Below are 16,363 nucleotides of genomic sequence, written 5' to 3'. Positions count from 1 at the left end.
CCCTGAATATTCCAGACCGTGGGTGAGACCAGCAGCCCCAGAGACACCTGCACAGATGGGTGAGCAGCCACCTGAGGCTCCAAGTGCCTGCCACCCTCAGCTCAGATGTCATCCCCTCTGTGACATTCCACTTGTAGGTATACACACACTAGACGTGCCCTCTACCGCACCCCTCTCTCCATATGGTTTACATTGCATTTATTATCACACAGTGCTTTTAATTGTTTCTTTACATTTTACCTCCCCGGCTACTCTTGGAGCATCTTTATCTCTAAGGCCTACTACCCAATAAACATTTGTTGAGCTATAGCATGAGTTAAACTGAATCAAACTGAGTTGAGATGACCCAAAATGACACCGGGGAACACAGAGCAGTACATTCCCATAGCAACAAAGTTGAGCATTCCTCTGACTTCCTCATCAAGGGTCTCCCCAGAAACCCACTACCTCCAGGGTGTCTCCCCAGGTCCCCAGCCATGGTCCCCCGCCCCCCCCCCCCCCCCCCCGACCAGGCAGGTCCTCATTGCTTCTTATGGAACAGAGGTGGTGCTGGCTCACTGCTGGGCTCAGCCATGACCTGCATGGGCTGGTTGTTCAGGGCGGCCTCGCGCATCTTGTGATACATGAACTCGTTCTGATGGAACAGGCGCAGCTCCATCTCTGTCTGCACCCGCATGGCCTGTGGGATGCAGATACACCATAAACAGTGAGGACAAGCCCCCAGGACATCTTGGTCTCTGGCTTACCTTGGCCCTTTTGGAAAGGGCAGACAGTGGGGTAAATGACTCTCAGCCACCAAGATTCAACTCTACCCCCGCAGACAATACATCCACCGGGGGCCTAATGTCCTGCCAGTGGCATCAGTTTGTTAGGGAGAGGGAGTCAGGCCCCTAGACAGTAGCTGAGGGATTTTTCTCAGGAACCATCAAGTGGGGACCTGGATTTGAACCCTGGCCCCTGCATTTGGGTCCCACCTAAGATCGTGGGACCTTATGCAAGAGATTGAACCCGTTCAGCCCTCAGTCTCTTTGTATATGAAATGGGTATGATTCCTTCATACTTCCCAATAGGCCAGGAAAATTACCATCTGTGACACACACACAAAGCCCTCACTGTCCCATATGTTCATTCAAGAAATATTTATCCAGGGCCAGGCATCGCTGAGGGGCTGAGGAAGCAGCAGTGGACAAGACTGACAAAACTCTGCCTTTGACAAGGTTAATACACTAGACATGAAGTTGGTCTTCCCATACACTTTATGACCCCAAGCCTGTCCTCTTTCCCTGCACTGCACTGTCTGAGGACAGCTCCCTGAACTCTGTCACTCTGAAATAAACCCGCCCTTTGAAGCACAGAGCAAACCAGCAGCCACTGAGAGCATGCATGTGCCAGGCACGAGTCTCAGTGCTGTTCACACAGCAACTCACCGAGCGAGCCCTTGCTCCAACCCTTCTCCATTTCCTCCACTTACCAATGAGGAGACTAAGCCCACACATTCAATATCTGCAGTCCCAGGGTTCAAGCCTCAGCTTGTCATCCACCAGCTATAGGACTATGAATAGATTACTCCCTTCCCTGGGCCTCAGTTTCCTCAGATGTAAAACAAGGAGAGTGGGCTAAAGCCTTTCTGAGTTCCCTTCAGGTCTAGCAGGCAATCTAGGGACTTTCCAAAAACAGTGTTCAGAAGTCAGCTCTCATCCTCAGAGAGCTCAGAGCAGGCAGAGGGGCCCAGTGTTGAGATGCTACTTGCCTCTAAGTCCTTGGTAATTGGGTGGGTGGGTCCGTGTGTCACCAAGAGAATGGCATAGGCTTTGCAGATCATACCATGCCCCACCTCGATGTTACCAGCATGCCAGTTGGTCAGCCCTGCCCGCATCATGGCCATGCCCAGTTGAGCATTGTTGGGATGGTAGAGCTTCCTGTAGGGGCATATGAAATAATCATAACACATAATCCCAACCTTTCTTATATCTGCAGAGTATCTGACAACTTATAAAGTACTCTCATTGAAGTCCGTCTGCTTTCCCACCAATGCCACGAAGCATCTGCAGCCCGTTGGGGAGGGACTGAGGCACAGACAGCTGGGTGAATTGCTGAAAACTCCACACAGTGAAGCTGTAAGAGCTGAGGCTCTGCCTGAGCCACTAAGCCACATCCTCATGAGGAATCAGGATTGTACTCTGAACATTACTGCAGGAAGCTGGGACCTCTCAGGTGCACCCCAGTCCTCTCTCTGGAGAGCAGTAGAAAGGTCAAAGGGACAAAAAAATAACTAACTTCAATGTCCTTCTTGGGACAGAATTGTATTTTTCCCTCCTCGGCACCTTCTTAACAGAGCTTCCTTGGGACATGTTATCTAGTTTTCCCACATTTTATTTATGAGGAACATCCTCCCCCAAAAAATGAACCTTCTTGTGCCAATGTAGTCATTTGGCCAGAAGTACAAACTCACATGCCATTGTGGACAGTGAGGACATTGGCAGAGAGAAGGCAAGGGCATTCTATTTTATAATTTATCATTTTAATGAAAGAAAGCTCGCAAGATTTTCTGTGTTGATTGTTAGGGTGGAACCTCTCTGAGCACTTGAAATCAAGCTGGACTTGGCCGTCAGGAAATCAGAAGCAGAAGCCACCAGCAAGTAATGGATGAGCTGAAGGGTTTGGGAAAGACCAGGGGTGACAAATAGGTTTCATCTCAGGTACCAACTCTGATTATTTGGGCATTACTACTAGGAGCACCGTGATAAAAAGGCTCCATTGTAGAGTCCTGATTACTGTGGGTACAGAAGGGAGAGATAGCAACATGTGTGCCATCTATTTTCCTGCCTGGAATAGACACATTTCCAGGAGATAATCTGAGACCCAGGATTGTCACCTACACATAGCCATCCACCATCCTCCTGGCGTAGTATGAGGCCTCCTCAAACGCTTGGAGGTAGGAGAGGACCTCCGAAACGATGCTCAGCATCCTCAGCATGTAGATATTGGTGTCAGAAAACACTGACTCCTGCTTCTCCAGGCACTCCCGGCATAATCTCACAACCTGGAAGAGACAGGCCCTGTCCATTACCAACACGCCGTAGCACATACTTAATTCACATACAGGAGCAGCAAGATCACATTGGAGACACCTTCTTTGAAAGTTGAGATTGCTAACAAGTTGGAAAGCAACAGTTTGTGATTTGAATAGCAAAATGGTCCTATTTGGGTAAGACGTGGATGGGAAGGGTAACAGTGGAGTTACAACTGATTGGCAAGACAAGGAGTTTTCATATACAAGGCAGTTGGTAGCAGGGAATTATGAAAGATATATATCTACCTTTATATCATTATACATATATATTTATGTTCTCACAACAATGCAATGAGATAGTTGCTACTAATCTTCTCGTTTTACCAGATAAGAAACTGAAGCACAGAGAGGGTAAGTGCTTTGCTGAAGTCACACAGGTAGTGAGCAATGGAGCAAACCAAGCAATCGAGCTTTATTGTAACCACCTTTCCTATGATTCTCTACCCTGGCTGTGTTCTGGAATCACCTGGAGACCTATTTTTTGGCCTCACCCTCGGTCCAATTGGAGCCCAATATCTGGGGGAGGGACCCTGGCCTCTGTCGTTTGTATAAGCCTCTGGGTGGTCCTTATGCACAGTGAAGTTGAACAATCAGGATGGCCTGCTTAAAGTACACGGGATGGCTAGGCAGAGAGGGAGGCTCGCAGGAAGCTGGAAGACCCATCAGAACACCCCATTGGTCCTGGTGAGAAGTAAGATGACCTTGACCCTGGTCAGCTTGGAGTCAGGCTTTTCCGACTGATTCACGTGCAGACAAAGGCTCCGGCTGCCATCTGCAAAGTTAGATGGTCCTTAGACTTCAGTTGTTCAGTTCTCCTTTCTCTCTTGTCACTCTCATGGGAGAAATGCCACACAATTCTTTCCATTTTAAATGAGTGGAAACTAATTTTGCTCTGAGACTCTCCCAGAGGCCCATGAGGCAACTGGGTCGGGGTGCGGCAAAATACGGGCTGGCAATCCACCCTAAAGGCAATTCTCTAAGCCCGCGGGCAGTGTCCAGCCCCACCTCGGCCCTGGCCACTTTGAATGGAGAAAGGGAGAAATGAAGAGGAGGAGGGAGGCCAGGGGAATGGAGCCAGTGGGGCCTCCCTGGCCGCTCCGGCTCCGATCTCCTGCCTCTGACATAGATTTTCCATATTGTTCAATAACACTTTGTTCAGGTGACTGTCTCTCCCATCTGACAGAACTCCTGGGCCTGAAGGAGCATATCGATCACCCCAGTAAGGGCTCAAAAATGTGCAGTGAATGAGTAAAGGGTGAAAATGAAGACCCAGCTCCACACCTGAGCTGTTTAAAGAGCTTGGGGGGGAAATTTGGATTTATGGTCCCTGTGCTCTGTTGCAGATAAATCACACCTTAGGAGATGAGCACAAGAATCTATATTTCCAAAAAGCTGCCTATGTGAGTTCAATGCAAATGCTCTGCAGGTCAGTGTCTGGCAGCAGGTATCAACTTTGAATGCACACTGAAATCACTTGTGAGCTTTAAAAGTCCTGATGTCTGGCCCAGCCAGCATGGCTCAGCGGTTGAGCATTGACCTAGGACCCAGGAGATCATGGTTTGATTCCCAGTCAGGGCACATGCCCAGGCTTGATTCCTGGTACAGGGTGTGCAGGAGGCAGTCGATCAACGACTCTCTCTCATCATTGATGTTTCTTTCTCTCTCCCTCTCCCTTTCTCTCTCTGAAGTCAATAAAAACTTTTTTTTTTTAATTCTGATGTCTGGGTCCCACACCCAAGAGATCCTGGTAAAATTGTCCTGGGCCAAGATCCAAGCAGTAGGATTTTTCAATGGTTCTAGTATGCAGCCAGTTGAGAACTCCTGGTGCTTCGAGAGCCAGGGTTGAAGGCTCAGAGACTGGAAATTGTCACCAGGACGTGCATGGGAAATCAAACGACCCACTGCCATCTCCATTTCTCCATTTCTGACGCCAACTTGAGACATCACAAATGCCACAGGGACATTTTTCAGGCTGCCTGTGTTCTTCTCAGACCCAGTTTCAGCCGGTTGAACAGTCACTGAGAATACACCCCTCAGAAGTGCTAAAAGCTTAAGAGTAAGAGGATACCTGGTCTCAACAAAGGGACATCCTCAGAAAAACAACCTGCTTGGTAGCCTCCACCTTTACCCCACCCCATTGCCCTCCCTTCCTAGAGAACCTTTCTGCCCTCTTCGCCTCCCCTACCCCCCAAGGAAATGAATTCTTACCTCGTGGTACAAGCCCTCGGAGCGAGCCTTGTCAATTTTTTCTAGTGTATCCTTGGAGGATTGTATCATCTCCTTTACCACATCCTGAGAGGGCTGGGAGAGGGAGGGACACTGAGTTACATCTTTGCATGGCTGCCATCTTTGACATTGAATGTAGTGCAAAATCAATGCCTTCTTCATTCTGAATGTTTCGCTTCTATAAATGCTGTGCAAGATCCCTATAGCTTTTCCAGCTCCCTCACCGTGCTTCTGACTCTTGCTGTGTTTTCCATTGACCAAGGCCCAGAGCCTTGCTGCCAGCCAATCATCCCAACACTGTGCTCATGCCAGAGCTTTGGACCCAGTGCAGAATTGGACATTGATCTCTCTTGTATTTTCTCTGGCATTTTGGATTCTCACTCTAGCACCTAAAATATTTCCCATTTTTCCTCTGTACTTCAAGTCAGCTGTATATACTACAAATATGCCCTTGCTTTTTTGTCTTCACCCAAGTCTTTGATTTAAATACTGGCCAGCACAGACAGGGCTGAGGACAGGGGCTGAGGACAGAGCCTGAGGACTTGACTAAAAATTTGTACTCGGTTTGCCATCAGAGATCATGAAAGACAGCCCTTGTGGCGATGGGCATCCCAACCCTTCCAGTGTCTTAGCATCCAGTTCATATTGCCTTGTCTTCACCAAAAGCATATTATGAGAGACTTTGTCAGCTGTCTCTGTGAAATCTAGACTCAGTGGGCTTATTGTATTTGCCTGAGCAGTATAGTGATATCATTTAAAAAAAAAAGAGAGAGAGATTTTGATATTTGAGGCAAAGAGGTACCATAATTAAGAAGTCTATGAGAAAGGGGGGGTGAGGAATGGGGACACTTATAATAGTGTCAACAATTTAAAAAATTAAAAGTTTAAAAAAGAAAAAGAAGTCCATGAGGGCACCATAATTTCAAAGAAAAGGTGCCACGTTTTTTCAAAGTCCAAAGGAAAAGTTTACTCGCTATGCTTATCCATATTAGAGGCTCTTTTCTGGTATTTTGGTTTTTGCTTAGGCAAATCTGATAAAGCTTTTTTCCGAAATGAAAATAACTTTATCGTTTATTCTGACTGTAAAATAGGTGTGTGGAAGCTGTAAAAAATTAAAACATATGAAAAAAGTATGGAGAAAAAGCTAGAAATCCCCAGAACCTACCCAAAGATGGACACAGTGTTTTGAGGAACATTTTACAATGCATATATATATAGGAATAATATTTAAATATTTAACAGCTGGTACAGTAAAGGCGCTGACCAACCAGAACAGACACTAACCATCGATGGTGAGTTTTCCTACCATGGCCTTTGCAGTGTGTATTGGCTGTATTGCAATCCTGTATGTGCACACATGCATGTGTGTGTATGTGCCAATAGCATCAAATATTTTTTCTAACTGGAATTATATCATATTTCTGTTTATATATTTTTTAATTTTATTTTTTAATAATAGTTTACATTCAATATTATTTTATATTAGTTTCAGATATACAGCATAGTGGTTAAATAATCATATAATCAATAAACAAAACATTTCCCCTAGTACCCACCTGGTACCATGCATAGTTATTACAATATTATTGACTATATTCCCTATGCTGTACTTTACATCCCTGTGACTATTTTGTAACTACCCATTTGTAGTTCTTTATCTCTTCACTTTTTCACCCACCCCCCAAACCCCCTCCCTCTGGCAACCATCACTCTCTTCTCTCTATCTATGGATCTGTTTCAATTTTGTTTATTTATTTATTTTGTTCTTTAGATTCCACATATAAATGAAATGATATGATATTTGTCTTTCTCTGACTTATTTCACTTACATAATACCCTCTAGGTCTATCCACACTGACTCAAATGATAAGATTTCATTCCTTTTTATGGCTGAGTAATATTCTATTGTATATATGTACCACTTTTTTTTTTTTTTTTAATCCTTACTCGAGGATATTTTTTCCCCATTGCTTTTCAGAGAGAAAGAGAGAGAGAGAGAAACATGGATGTGAGCGAGCCCAACTGGGGCCAGGGATCGAGCCTGCAACTGAGGTACATGTTCTTGACCAGAATCGAACCTGAGAGTCTTCATTCAGTCCAAAGGCTGGTGCTCTAACCACCGAGTCCAACCGGCTAGGGCTGTACCACTTCTTTTTTATCCACTTGTCTATTGATGGGCACTTGGGTTGCTTCCATATCTTGGCCATTGAAATAACGCTGCAGTGAATTAGTGTTTTGGGGTTTCTTTGGATATCTAGCCAGAAGTGGAATTGCTGGGTCATAGGCAGCTCCATTTTTAATTTTTTGAGGACCCCCCATACTGTTTTCCATGGTGGCTGCCCCAATCTGCGTTCCCACCAACAGTGCACATCCTCGAAACATGTGTTTGTTGTTTACTGATTTGTTGATGATAGCTATTCTGACAAGTATGAGGTATCTCATTGTGGTTTTAATTTGCATTTCTCTGATGATTAGTGACTTTCAGCATCTTTTTATATGTCTTTTTATACATCTATTTGTATGCCCTCTTTAGAGAAGTGCTTATTTAGGTCCTCCGCCCTTTTTTTTTATTGGATTGTTTGGGTTTTTGGTGTTGAGTTATACGAGTTCTTTATAAATTTATTATATTAACCCCTTATCGCATGTATCATTCATTGGTGAATATCTTCTCCCATTCAACAGGTTGCGTTTTTGTTTTATTGATGGTTTCCTTTGCTGTGCAAAAACTTTTTAGTCTGATACAATCTCATTTGTTTATTTTTTGTTTGTTTGTTTCCCATGCCCAAGGAGATATATCAGAAAAAAACATTACTACGATAAATATCAGAGAATTTACTGTCTGTTTTCTTCTGGGAATTTTATGGTTTTGAGTCTTTAATCCATTTTGAGTTTATTCTTGTATATGGTGTAAAAAGGTGGTCTAGTTTCCTTTTTTTGCACGTATCTGTTCGTTTTTCCCAAGATCATTTATTGAATAGACTATCTTTGCCCCATTGTATGCTCTTGCCTCCTTTGTCAAATATTAATTGACCATATACACATGAGTTTATTTCTGAGCTCTCTATTCTGGTCCATTGATCTACATGTCTGTTTTTATGCCAGTACCAGGCTGTTTTAATTACTGTAGACTTGCAGTATAGTTTGATATCAGGTAGTGTGATATCTTTAACTTTGTTTTTCTTTCTCAAGATTGCTGTGGCTATTTGGGGTCTTTTGCGGTTCCATATAAATTTTAAGATTATTTGTTCTAGTTCTGTGAAATATGCCATTGGTATTTTGATAAAAATTGTACTGAATCTATAGATTGCTTTAGGTAGTATGGACATTTTAATGATGCTAATTCTTCCTATTCTGTTTTATTTCCCACTCAGTAGATTATGGATATTTTCCCATATTTATATAAATATGTCACCACTTTAATAGCTGTGGAGATTTCACCATATGAAGCTAGAATAATTTATTTAACCAGTTCTCTAATCCAGTTTTTTACTATTAGGAATTGAGCTCAACAGCTTCTTTTACATTCGCTGCTTACATTATTTTGTGGGGTCACCTTCACTAACATACCAAACAGTAATGGGAGAATGGACATTTGTTCCCATAAAAACACACCCTCGGCCTTTATAGATGGAGATCAGGATCTTCTCTCAGTCTCCCAGCTGTCCTGAGCCAGTTCTGCGTGTCCCTGTTGCAGTATGCGAGGCCCCTGGCCAGGACAGCTTGCTTCAGGGCCAGAATCCTTTAAGAAAGGGGGAATTATATTTAGTCTTCACCTACGTTGGCTTCTGCAGAGTTCTTGAATATCCTTACAAGTTTGACTGCCCGCGTTTCCATATCCTTCAGTATCTGGGTCTCCCTGAAATTCTTCTGCATGCCTACTTGTACTTGTCCTGTGGCCTGACCCTCAAAATTAATACATCCATCAGTACTCTGGCTTCTGCTTACAGGTCTACTCCTGACTTAACCTTTGTATTGACCTTTGATTTGGCTGAGATTTCTGGCTTCTGGCTGCCTTCTATCCCGAGAGTGCTGCTTAGCCTTCTGTTGAAACATGTCTTGGTTTCAGACAAGTCATTTCAGTGTGTGTCTGCTTGTCTGTTTTGAATCAAGCACATTAGTAAGAGGGGGGTCCATGTCTTGTCCAATCATGCAGAGTTCTGTGACTGGTGATCCAGCGGTATACTATCAATCTTCTAAACCTACATTTTTAGTGTCATCCATAGCTTGTTGCCTATAATATCATATCTAGTTTATGACCACTAGTTTCTAGTCTACCATAAGTTTCATTATCTTTAGGAGTCAAAATTCTCAGTGAATCTTCTGGAGGAATCAGTAACTTGCAGGTAGATTTGAAAACTACCAAGTGGTTAGGTGTTAATAATAGTCTTGCTCAATTTGATGTTGTACGGAGGAGTGCTACTTTCAGCTCTGGAAGCCAATCAAAGTTTTTCAAGGAGGCAACCGCCACGGTTTCCAAAACAACCTGGCTGAAAGGTTGTTAATTGACACATGCATCATGTGATAAAGCTATTCTGAGAAGGGAAATGGGCAGTTCCACTTGGCTCTGCATTCAGAGCAAAGGCAGGAAAACCTGACCTGCAGATAGGATTTAAGGAACCTCACAAAGAAAGACTACCCTCTCCAGAGCATCACAGAAAACAGGAAGCAGAGAGGAAGAGGGGGAGGAGTCAGCGGAGGAAGGAAGGGGAGGAACTATAGGAAAAGGGGGAGGGCCCATAGGAGGAGTTAGAAGAGAAGGTAGAGGGGGAAAGAGGGATACTGATTCATCAAGCTTGAAAAATTGCCACGTTCTTATTGAGAACAGAGGTGAAGCCTGGTGAGAGAGAAACAGAAAAACCTAACAAACCTAAACAAAATCCAAAGCTACAATTGAGGGGAATGTTATAAATTTCAGTTTTATTTTCTAAATATTTGGTGTTTATTTTTATCCAAGTTTCCATATACAATATAAAGAAGTCAAGCCAGCTGGGCGTGGCTCAGCAGTTGAGCATCGACCTAGGATCCAGGAGATCGGGGTTCGATTCCGGGTCAGGGCACATGCCCTGGTTGTGGGCTGGATCCCCAGTAGGGGGCCCGCAGGAGGCAGCCAGTCAATGACGAGTCTCTCATCACTGATGTTTCTCTCTCTCTCTCCCTCTCCCTTCCTCTCTCTGAAATCAATAAAAACATATTTTTTAAAAAAGTCAAGAACAATTTTGATGTCAATTGAAAGTTTGGGGATGAGCCACAATGGCTAGTATACTGAGGGGGGCTTCTCAGACTAGGAGGAAGAATTATAAGGGAAAGAAAGAAAGGCAACTGTGATGCCAGCATAGATAAAACAGCTTGATGGAACTGTCAATAAGTTAGTACAACTCATCATTTACAGATGAGGAAACTGAGGCCCAAAAGAAGAGACTTGCCCAAGCACACACATTCAGGGCCACAGGCAGAACTAGCACACAGTCTTCTTAATTATTTTTCCAGTATTCTTTCTACTACATTATAATGGCCTTTTGTTATGCCTTAAGATACACTTGCTTTTAAAAAGTTATACTCAGTTTTTTGAATGAGTTGTTTTTATTTTGAGTTATTTATTTTAACAGACAGCCCAATTTGATATAAAAATAAAAGAAATTTTGTGCTTTGACTTCAGGTTAGGTTCAAACAGAAATAACCACCTTTTACATCAAGAGAGATGCCAACTCCGCAATTCAGATTAGAAGATGTGGGCATACCATCACCAGCTGGTGCCAGCATGTCTGAAGTGAAGGGACAGGGGAACCAATGACCACGTATTACCTGCTTATCTATTGGATCTGCCAGGTAAATATCAAGAGATTTAGAGAAATGGCTACATGGTTGTTTCATTTAATTTTGGAAAGGAGTAAAGAGGGTCAGACCTCTTAGCAAAAAAAAAAAATAAGCAGTGGTGGGAGCAAATGATGAAACAAATACTCAGGGCCAGGTCCCAGGAGGGAAGGCTGACTGCCTTGCAGATAAGACACATGCTTTGCTGTAGCTTCTGGAAGGTCAGGGTGAGGGTAGACACAGTAGCTTATTGTTTTTTCAGCCTCTACGGTCCCGTGCTTGGTGACTCACATGTACATGCCAATTCACATTCCCTGGGATATAGAACCTTTGATTCCACAAAGAAGGGGTTGTTCCTATGAAGAGCATATTAATCCTTGGGTCCCTACTGCTTTATATCCTGCCTGGGAGATGATTCTCAATTTCATGCAGGCGCTGCTGGTCTGTCGCAGTTCCTTCCCTCACCCCACCTATCTGGATAGAGACTGACTATGCTTGTGCACGGGTCTCGGTGTGTGAGTGCATCTGTCCCTCTCCATTTTCATAAATGGTAGCAGACACGTCTTAAGGGTTGAATTGCCATCCCCACAAATTCTTGTGTCAGTACTTCAGCATGTGACCTTATTTGGAAAAAGGGTCATTGCAGATATAATTAGTTGCGATGAGGTCATATTGGAGCAGGTTGGGCCCTTGATCCAATATGACTGCTGTCCTTATGAAAAGAATGCCAGGTGAAGAGAAGAGACACTGGGAAGACAACACGAAGAGACACGGGGAGAAGACGCATCTACAAGGCAAGGAGCGAGGCCTGGAACAGATCCTCCCCTCACAGCCCTCAGAAGGAATCCCTCTGTTGACACCTTGATTCCAGACTTCCAGCCCCCAGACTGTGAGCCAGATTTCTCTCATTTAAGCCACCTGGTGTGGGGATCTTTGTTATGGCAGCCCTGGGAAACTCATACACACGGCAGTGTTTGATCCCTTCATTCTTACTGCGCAGGAACTAGAGTTCATTCCGTATCTGTACACGAAGACCTACCTCATTAGCTTTAGTGACACAAGCTATTTTGTTTATTTAAATATTTCCCTGTTGGTGGTTATTTAGGTTTTATTCAATATTTTGTTGTCCCCAACAATGCTACAATATATCTCTTTATACATATATCTTTGGGCATATGTGCAAGTATATCCACAGGGCAAATTCTTAGAAGTAGAACTGCTTAGTCAAAGGGTTAAAAATATTATATATTAAGAATAAAAATAAATTAGCGCCTCCTGCCTCCTCCCCCCCAAAAAAGTCTAGAATGGCCAAGAGATGAAAGAGAGACGAGTCAAGTGTAGAAATAGTGTTACCTGAACATTAGCACGGACGCCACTGAGTAATGAAGGAGAGGCCCCACCTCCTGTACCAAGAGTCAGTTTTGCTTGCAGCCTTTGCTCTAACCAGAGACAAAGTTCTGCTCGCCCGTAGGATGCAGAGGTTAAGTTAATTAAGAAGTATGTTTGGCCCAGCCGTTGAGCGGCTACCTAGGATTCAGGCGATCAGGGTTCGATTCCCGGTCAGGGAACATCCCCGGGTTGCACGCTCAATCCCCAGTCAGGGGCGTGCAGGAGGCAGCCAATCAATGACTCTCATCATTGATGTTTCTCTCTCTCTCCCTCTCCTTTCCTCTCTCTGAAATCAATAAAGATATATTTAAAAAAAAAAATACATTTAAAAATACATTTAAAAAAAAAAAGAAGTATGTTTGTGTATTTGTATCTTAAATGCACCAGTGGACTGTGAGTTATATAAACGTAGTCAGTTAGCCCCTCCCGAGGAGTCCAGCTCCTGGTTAAAAACCTGTGTGTGATTTTTCACTCCAGACCACAGGCAGTTACAAAGGCTTTACCTGGGCGGCCTCACAGGGGAAGCGGCCCTCCCTCACCTGACTGGGCGCACTGTCCCTGAAGGGTCTTACAGTCAAGCCCTCAGGCCCTGCTGGCTGCTCGAGCTCTTAGAATATTTTCATTCCTAGCCCAGGAACCTTTATTCCTAGGTCTGTTTACCTGAGGCCTTGGGCTGAGGTCTTCTTTAGGTGCTTCTACCGAGGCCTGCTTATTGGGGAGGAGGTGAGGAGACTTGCAGACACTTTCCCACTCTGACTCAGTACCCAGTACTTTTTCTCTCCTAGCCCTTCCCCCGTGCCCTCTCCCTTAAGCCCTCACATCAGGGTCCATAAAAATGCTAGAGCCTTTTGTTCTGGGCCCTTCAGCAGTGAGAGGACCCCTACCTCTGTGCTGATCCCCCTGACTCTCCACCGGTGTACCTTTCCACGGGGGCAAATGAAACAGGGGAAGTCGGCACCTGCCCAGTCCAGCCTCTTGCTTAGCCCACTGCAGGTAGAGAGTGCAGGCTTAGTGCTTTAATGCTCTGCTCCAACACCCGGCAGCCCCCCCTTCTCCCAGCCCAGCTGAGCTCCAGACTACCCCTCAGCAAGCCTTCCCCCTGCTCAGTGGTCCCACCATCCAGTAGGCAACAGCTACTCAGCACTTAGGCAAATTAACCAATCGAAGCATTGCCCGATCTCCACATTGCCCATTTCCAGTGGGCCTAGGGATATCTTTGTGATAACCAGACAATGAATCTCTTTGCCCATGTGGTCTCAATATGTGAACATTCTCAGCATTATTTAAACTGCAAAGGGGCAAGGAGAGCACTAAAGTTTATTGTCTACTCTACATGCCACACCCTTTACACATATCGTTTTGTTTAATGCTCAAAACAACCCCTTGAAATGGCTGCCATCTTTCCTATTCCCAGATGAGAAAACCTAGTAATGCCCCCAAACTCAAACACCTAGCAAGTGATGGTGCCTGGACACTAGCTGGGACCTATGGGCAGTGCTCTGTCCCCCACCCCATCCAGCCTTCCCAGGGGTTACAGGCTGGTCCTCTGGGAACTCCTGAGAGGGGTGCACTGATTGGCTGTGGGATCCCCCCGAGCCTGGCCGCTGTGGAGGTGGCCACAAACACCCCAGAGCAGGGCTGCGCGTACCTTCGGGTTGTCTTTCGCCCCCAGGAAGAGGTCGTCCTTCAGCCCTTTCTGGCAGTGCTCGCACGTGCAGTCAAAGTAGTACTGTTTCCTCAGCTGCCTCTTGCGTTCCTCGCTGACGTTGAGGAAGTCGATGTAGGATACTGTCAGCTCTTGTCCTTCTGGGATCTTGCCCAGGGCCCGGAGCTCGATTCTGGAGCAGAGCAAAGGGGAAGAGTGTATCAGACCCGCGGCTGTCCGTGGCATCTGCGCGCTTCAGGTTCCAGGGAGTTGATTCTCAAAGACAACGACTTCCACTAGCGCTAGAGAAAACTCCCATTCCCTCCAAAAACAGGAGATGTAGCTAACAGAAAGTTTTCTGGATACTTCTCACTCGTATAACAATCAAATCTGCTCCAAAATCTGCTCAAATAGATTCCTGGTAGAGGACCGGTATTGGTCTTAAAACCACACATGGCTTCCATGCCCCCAGTCATCCCTGTACATTCAGCTACTGGTTGCTAACAAAGGAAGTGAGAAATAGTAAGAAGGTGAAAACTCGAACAAGAGGAGGCTCAATCGCCATTTTTGCTTAGTCTGGGGACTGCTCCCTCAGAAACACACACACTCGGTCAGCACCAGTCTTGGCCTATTCCATGTCTGACTATAAGCCCCTTCCTACCCCAACCTACATTGTGTGAGGAGGCTGGTTCAGCAGACCCTTGGCAACAAACAGGCTGGCTCTGTTAGCCTGCTGCAGTGTTCACTTCTGTGTTTATTGGGGGACAGGGCTTTTTGGTCGAAGGCGGTTAGCAAGAGCAGGTGGCATTTCGATCCCCTTCCGGCCTATACCTGACCCTCCAATGACCTACAGCACAACCCATTTTACCATGTGATAGATGCAGAACGTGCTGAAGACAAAAGCCCACTGGGGAACTGACATCCAGCTAAGCCAACCAAGCAGAGACGAGCCTGTGGGCCTCTCAGCCATGCACAAGGCCAGAAGCTACAGAAAACGAGCTGCTCCTGCAAGCTGATCCTAAGCTATGCTTCTATATCTCCCCAGGATTTCGGGGCCACAGTACCCAGCGGGAAGCCATCACCCAGAGAGTGAGTGGCAGGATGCAGAGGCCAGGCAGAGTATCTGCAGGGAGGTCTGTGGTCATATCTTTTACCTCTTGGGGTGGCTGTTAGACACTCCCTTCCACGTGCTCTGAAGTGACAGTCGAGCAAGCAACTACTGAATGGCAGTGACATGCATGTGCAGGTATCAGAGGTGACCACTTATGGTTAAAAGCCTTCTCCCAAAATGGAGGCCACTGAAATGCCAAATAAATGTGATAATATATATAAAAACAACTCATATGGCCCCTGGCAAAATCGAAGTTCCCATTCACCTCTTGTTCTTTCTTTTCTTTCTTCCCCACCCCAATTTTTGGCAACAGCTGCTACTGACGTGATGAAAGGCAAGGGGGAGAGGAGGGTGAAGTGACTCTACTCACAACTCTGCTTGGAATCCTAATATGTCTGCGCTGCAGGGAATCCACCTCCTCATGTCACAAATGAGGGCTCTGATGCCCAGAGAGGTGAAGTGACTTCCCAAAGGTCCCACAGCACTTTGGCCACAGAGTCAAGATTAGAGCGCATGCCTCACCGCATCATATTGGCCTCACCTGATTGTTTCCAGTCTGCCTCCTGAGTCTGCAATGCATGGGAAGTGAGACGCGCCAAAGCCCTTGATTTTAGGATTCTGCTAATGTCCTAAATAGTTCTATTTGCGCAATTTCTGAGCCAGTGTTGAGTGTGGATGTTTGGCGTTTGGTCCTGGTAGGGTCAGTAAGCATGCTAACTCCAAATGCCCCTTTTATAGAGGCAGTTCACCATCATAACATATCCCCACTCAATGGTGATTTGATGGCCAATAAGTCAGGATTTCCAGTAGCTTTACTTCCCATCATGGTTAAGCCAGTTCGTACAAGGTCTCAGAGTATCTCAAATTATATCAGTAATATTAGGGAATTTTCAAAATCAAATTAATTTAATGTCACTTAAATATGAAAAAAATGCATATATGTATACCCCATTTACCTAACTTGGAATTGGAGATCAGGGGATGAACAGTGACTATCACTCTGTTCTGGACCCCAGACTCCTTCCATCTCTAATGCTCTGCAATTTTATATAGTTCAGCCAATTGAGCCACAGTAGGCAATTAATTTATTTCTTGTGGAGACTGGGAA

At 45.1% G+C, this 16,363-nt stretch overlaps 1 protein-coding gene across 2 annotated transcripts in view; it reads right to left on the bottom strand.

Moving 5' to 3' along the window:
• Nucleotides 1-517: 517 nt before the first annotated feature.
• SMYD1 (SET and MYND domain containing 1) overlaps nucleotides 518-16,363 on the bottom strand; it is a 39,832-nt gene continuing 23,986 nt past the window's right edge. For both annotated transcript variants that reach the window (XM_016201775.2, XM_016201776.2), the window contains 5 exons: nucleotides 14,148-14,337; nucleotides 5,282-5,374; nucleotides 2,880-3,043; nucleotides 1,751-1,919; nucleotides 518-679 (listed from right to left, as the gene is read on the bottom strand). In XM_016201775.2, coding sequence (XP_016057261.1) covers nucleotides 521-679; nucleotides 1,751-1,919; nucleotides 2,880-3,043; nucleotides 5,282-5,374; nucleotides 14,148-14,337 — 775 coding nt within the window. In that variant the 3' untranslated portion in view covers nucleotides 518-520. The remainder of the gene's footprint in view (nucleotides 680-1,750; nucleotides 1,920-2,879; nucleotides 3,044-5,281; nucleotides 5,375-14,147; nucleotides 14,338-16,363) is intronic.

The sequence above is a fragment of the Miniopterus natalensis genome, chromosome 13 (assembly GCF_054644295.1).
Source record: "Miniopterus natalensis isolate mMinNat1 chromosome 13, mMinNat1.hap1, whole genome shotgun sequence".
NCBI lineage: Eukaryota > Metazoa > Chordata > Mammalia > Chiroptera > Miniopteridae > Miniopterus > Miniopterus natalensis.
Note: the sequence above shows the minus strand (reverse complement) of the source record. Positions and strands in the feature narration are given on the sequence as shown.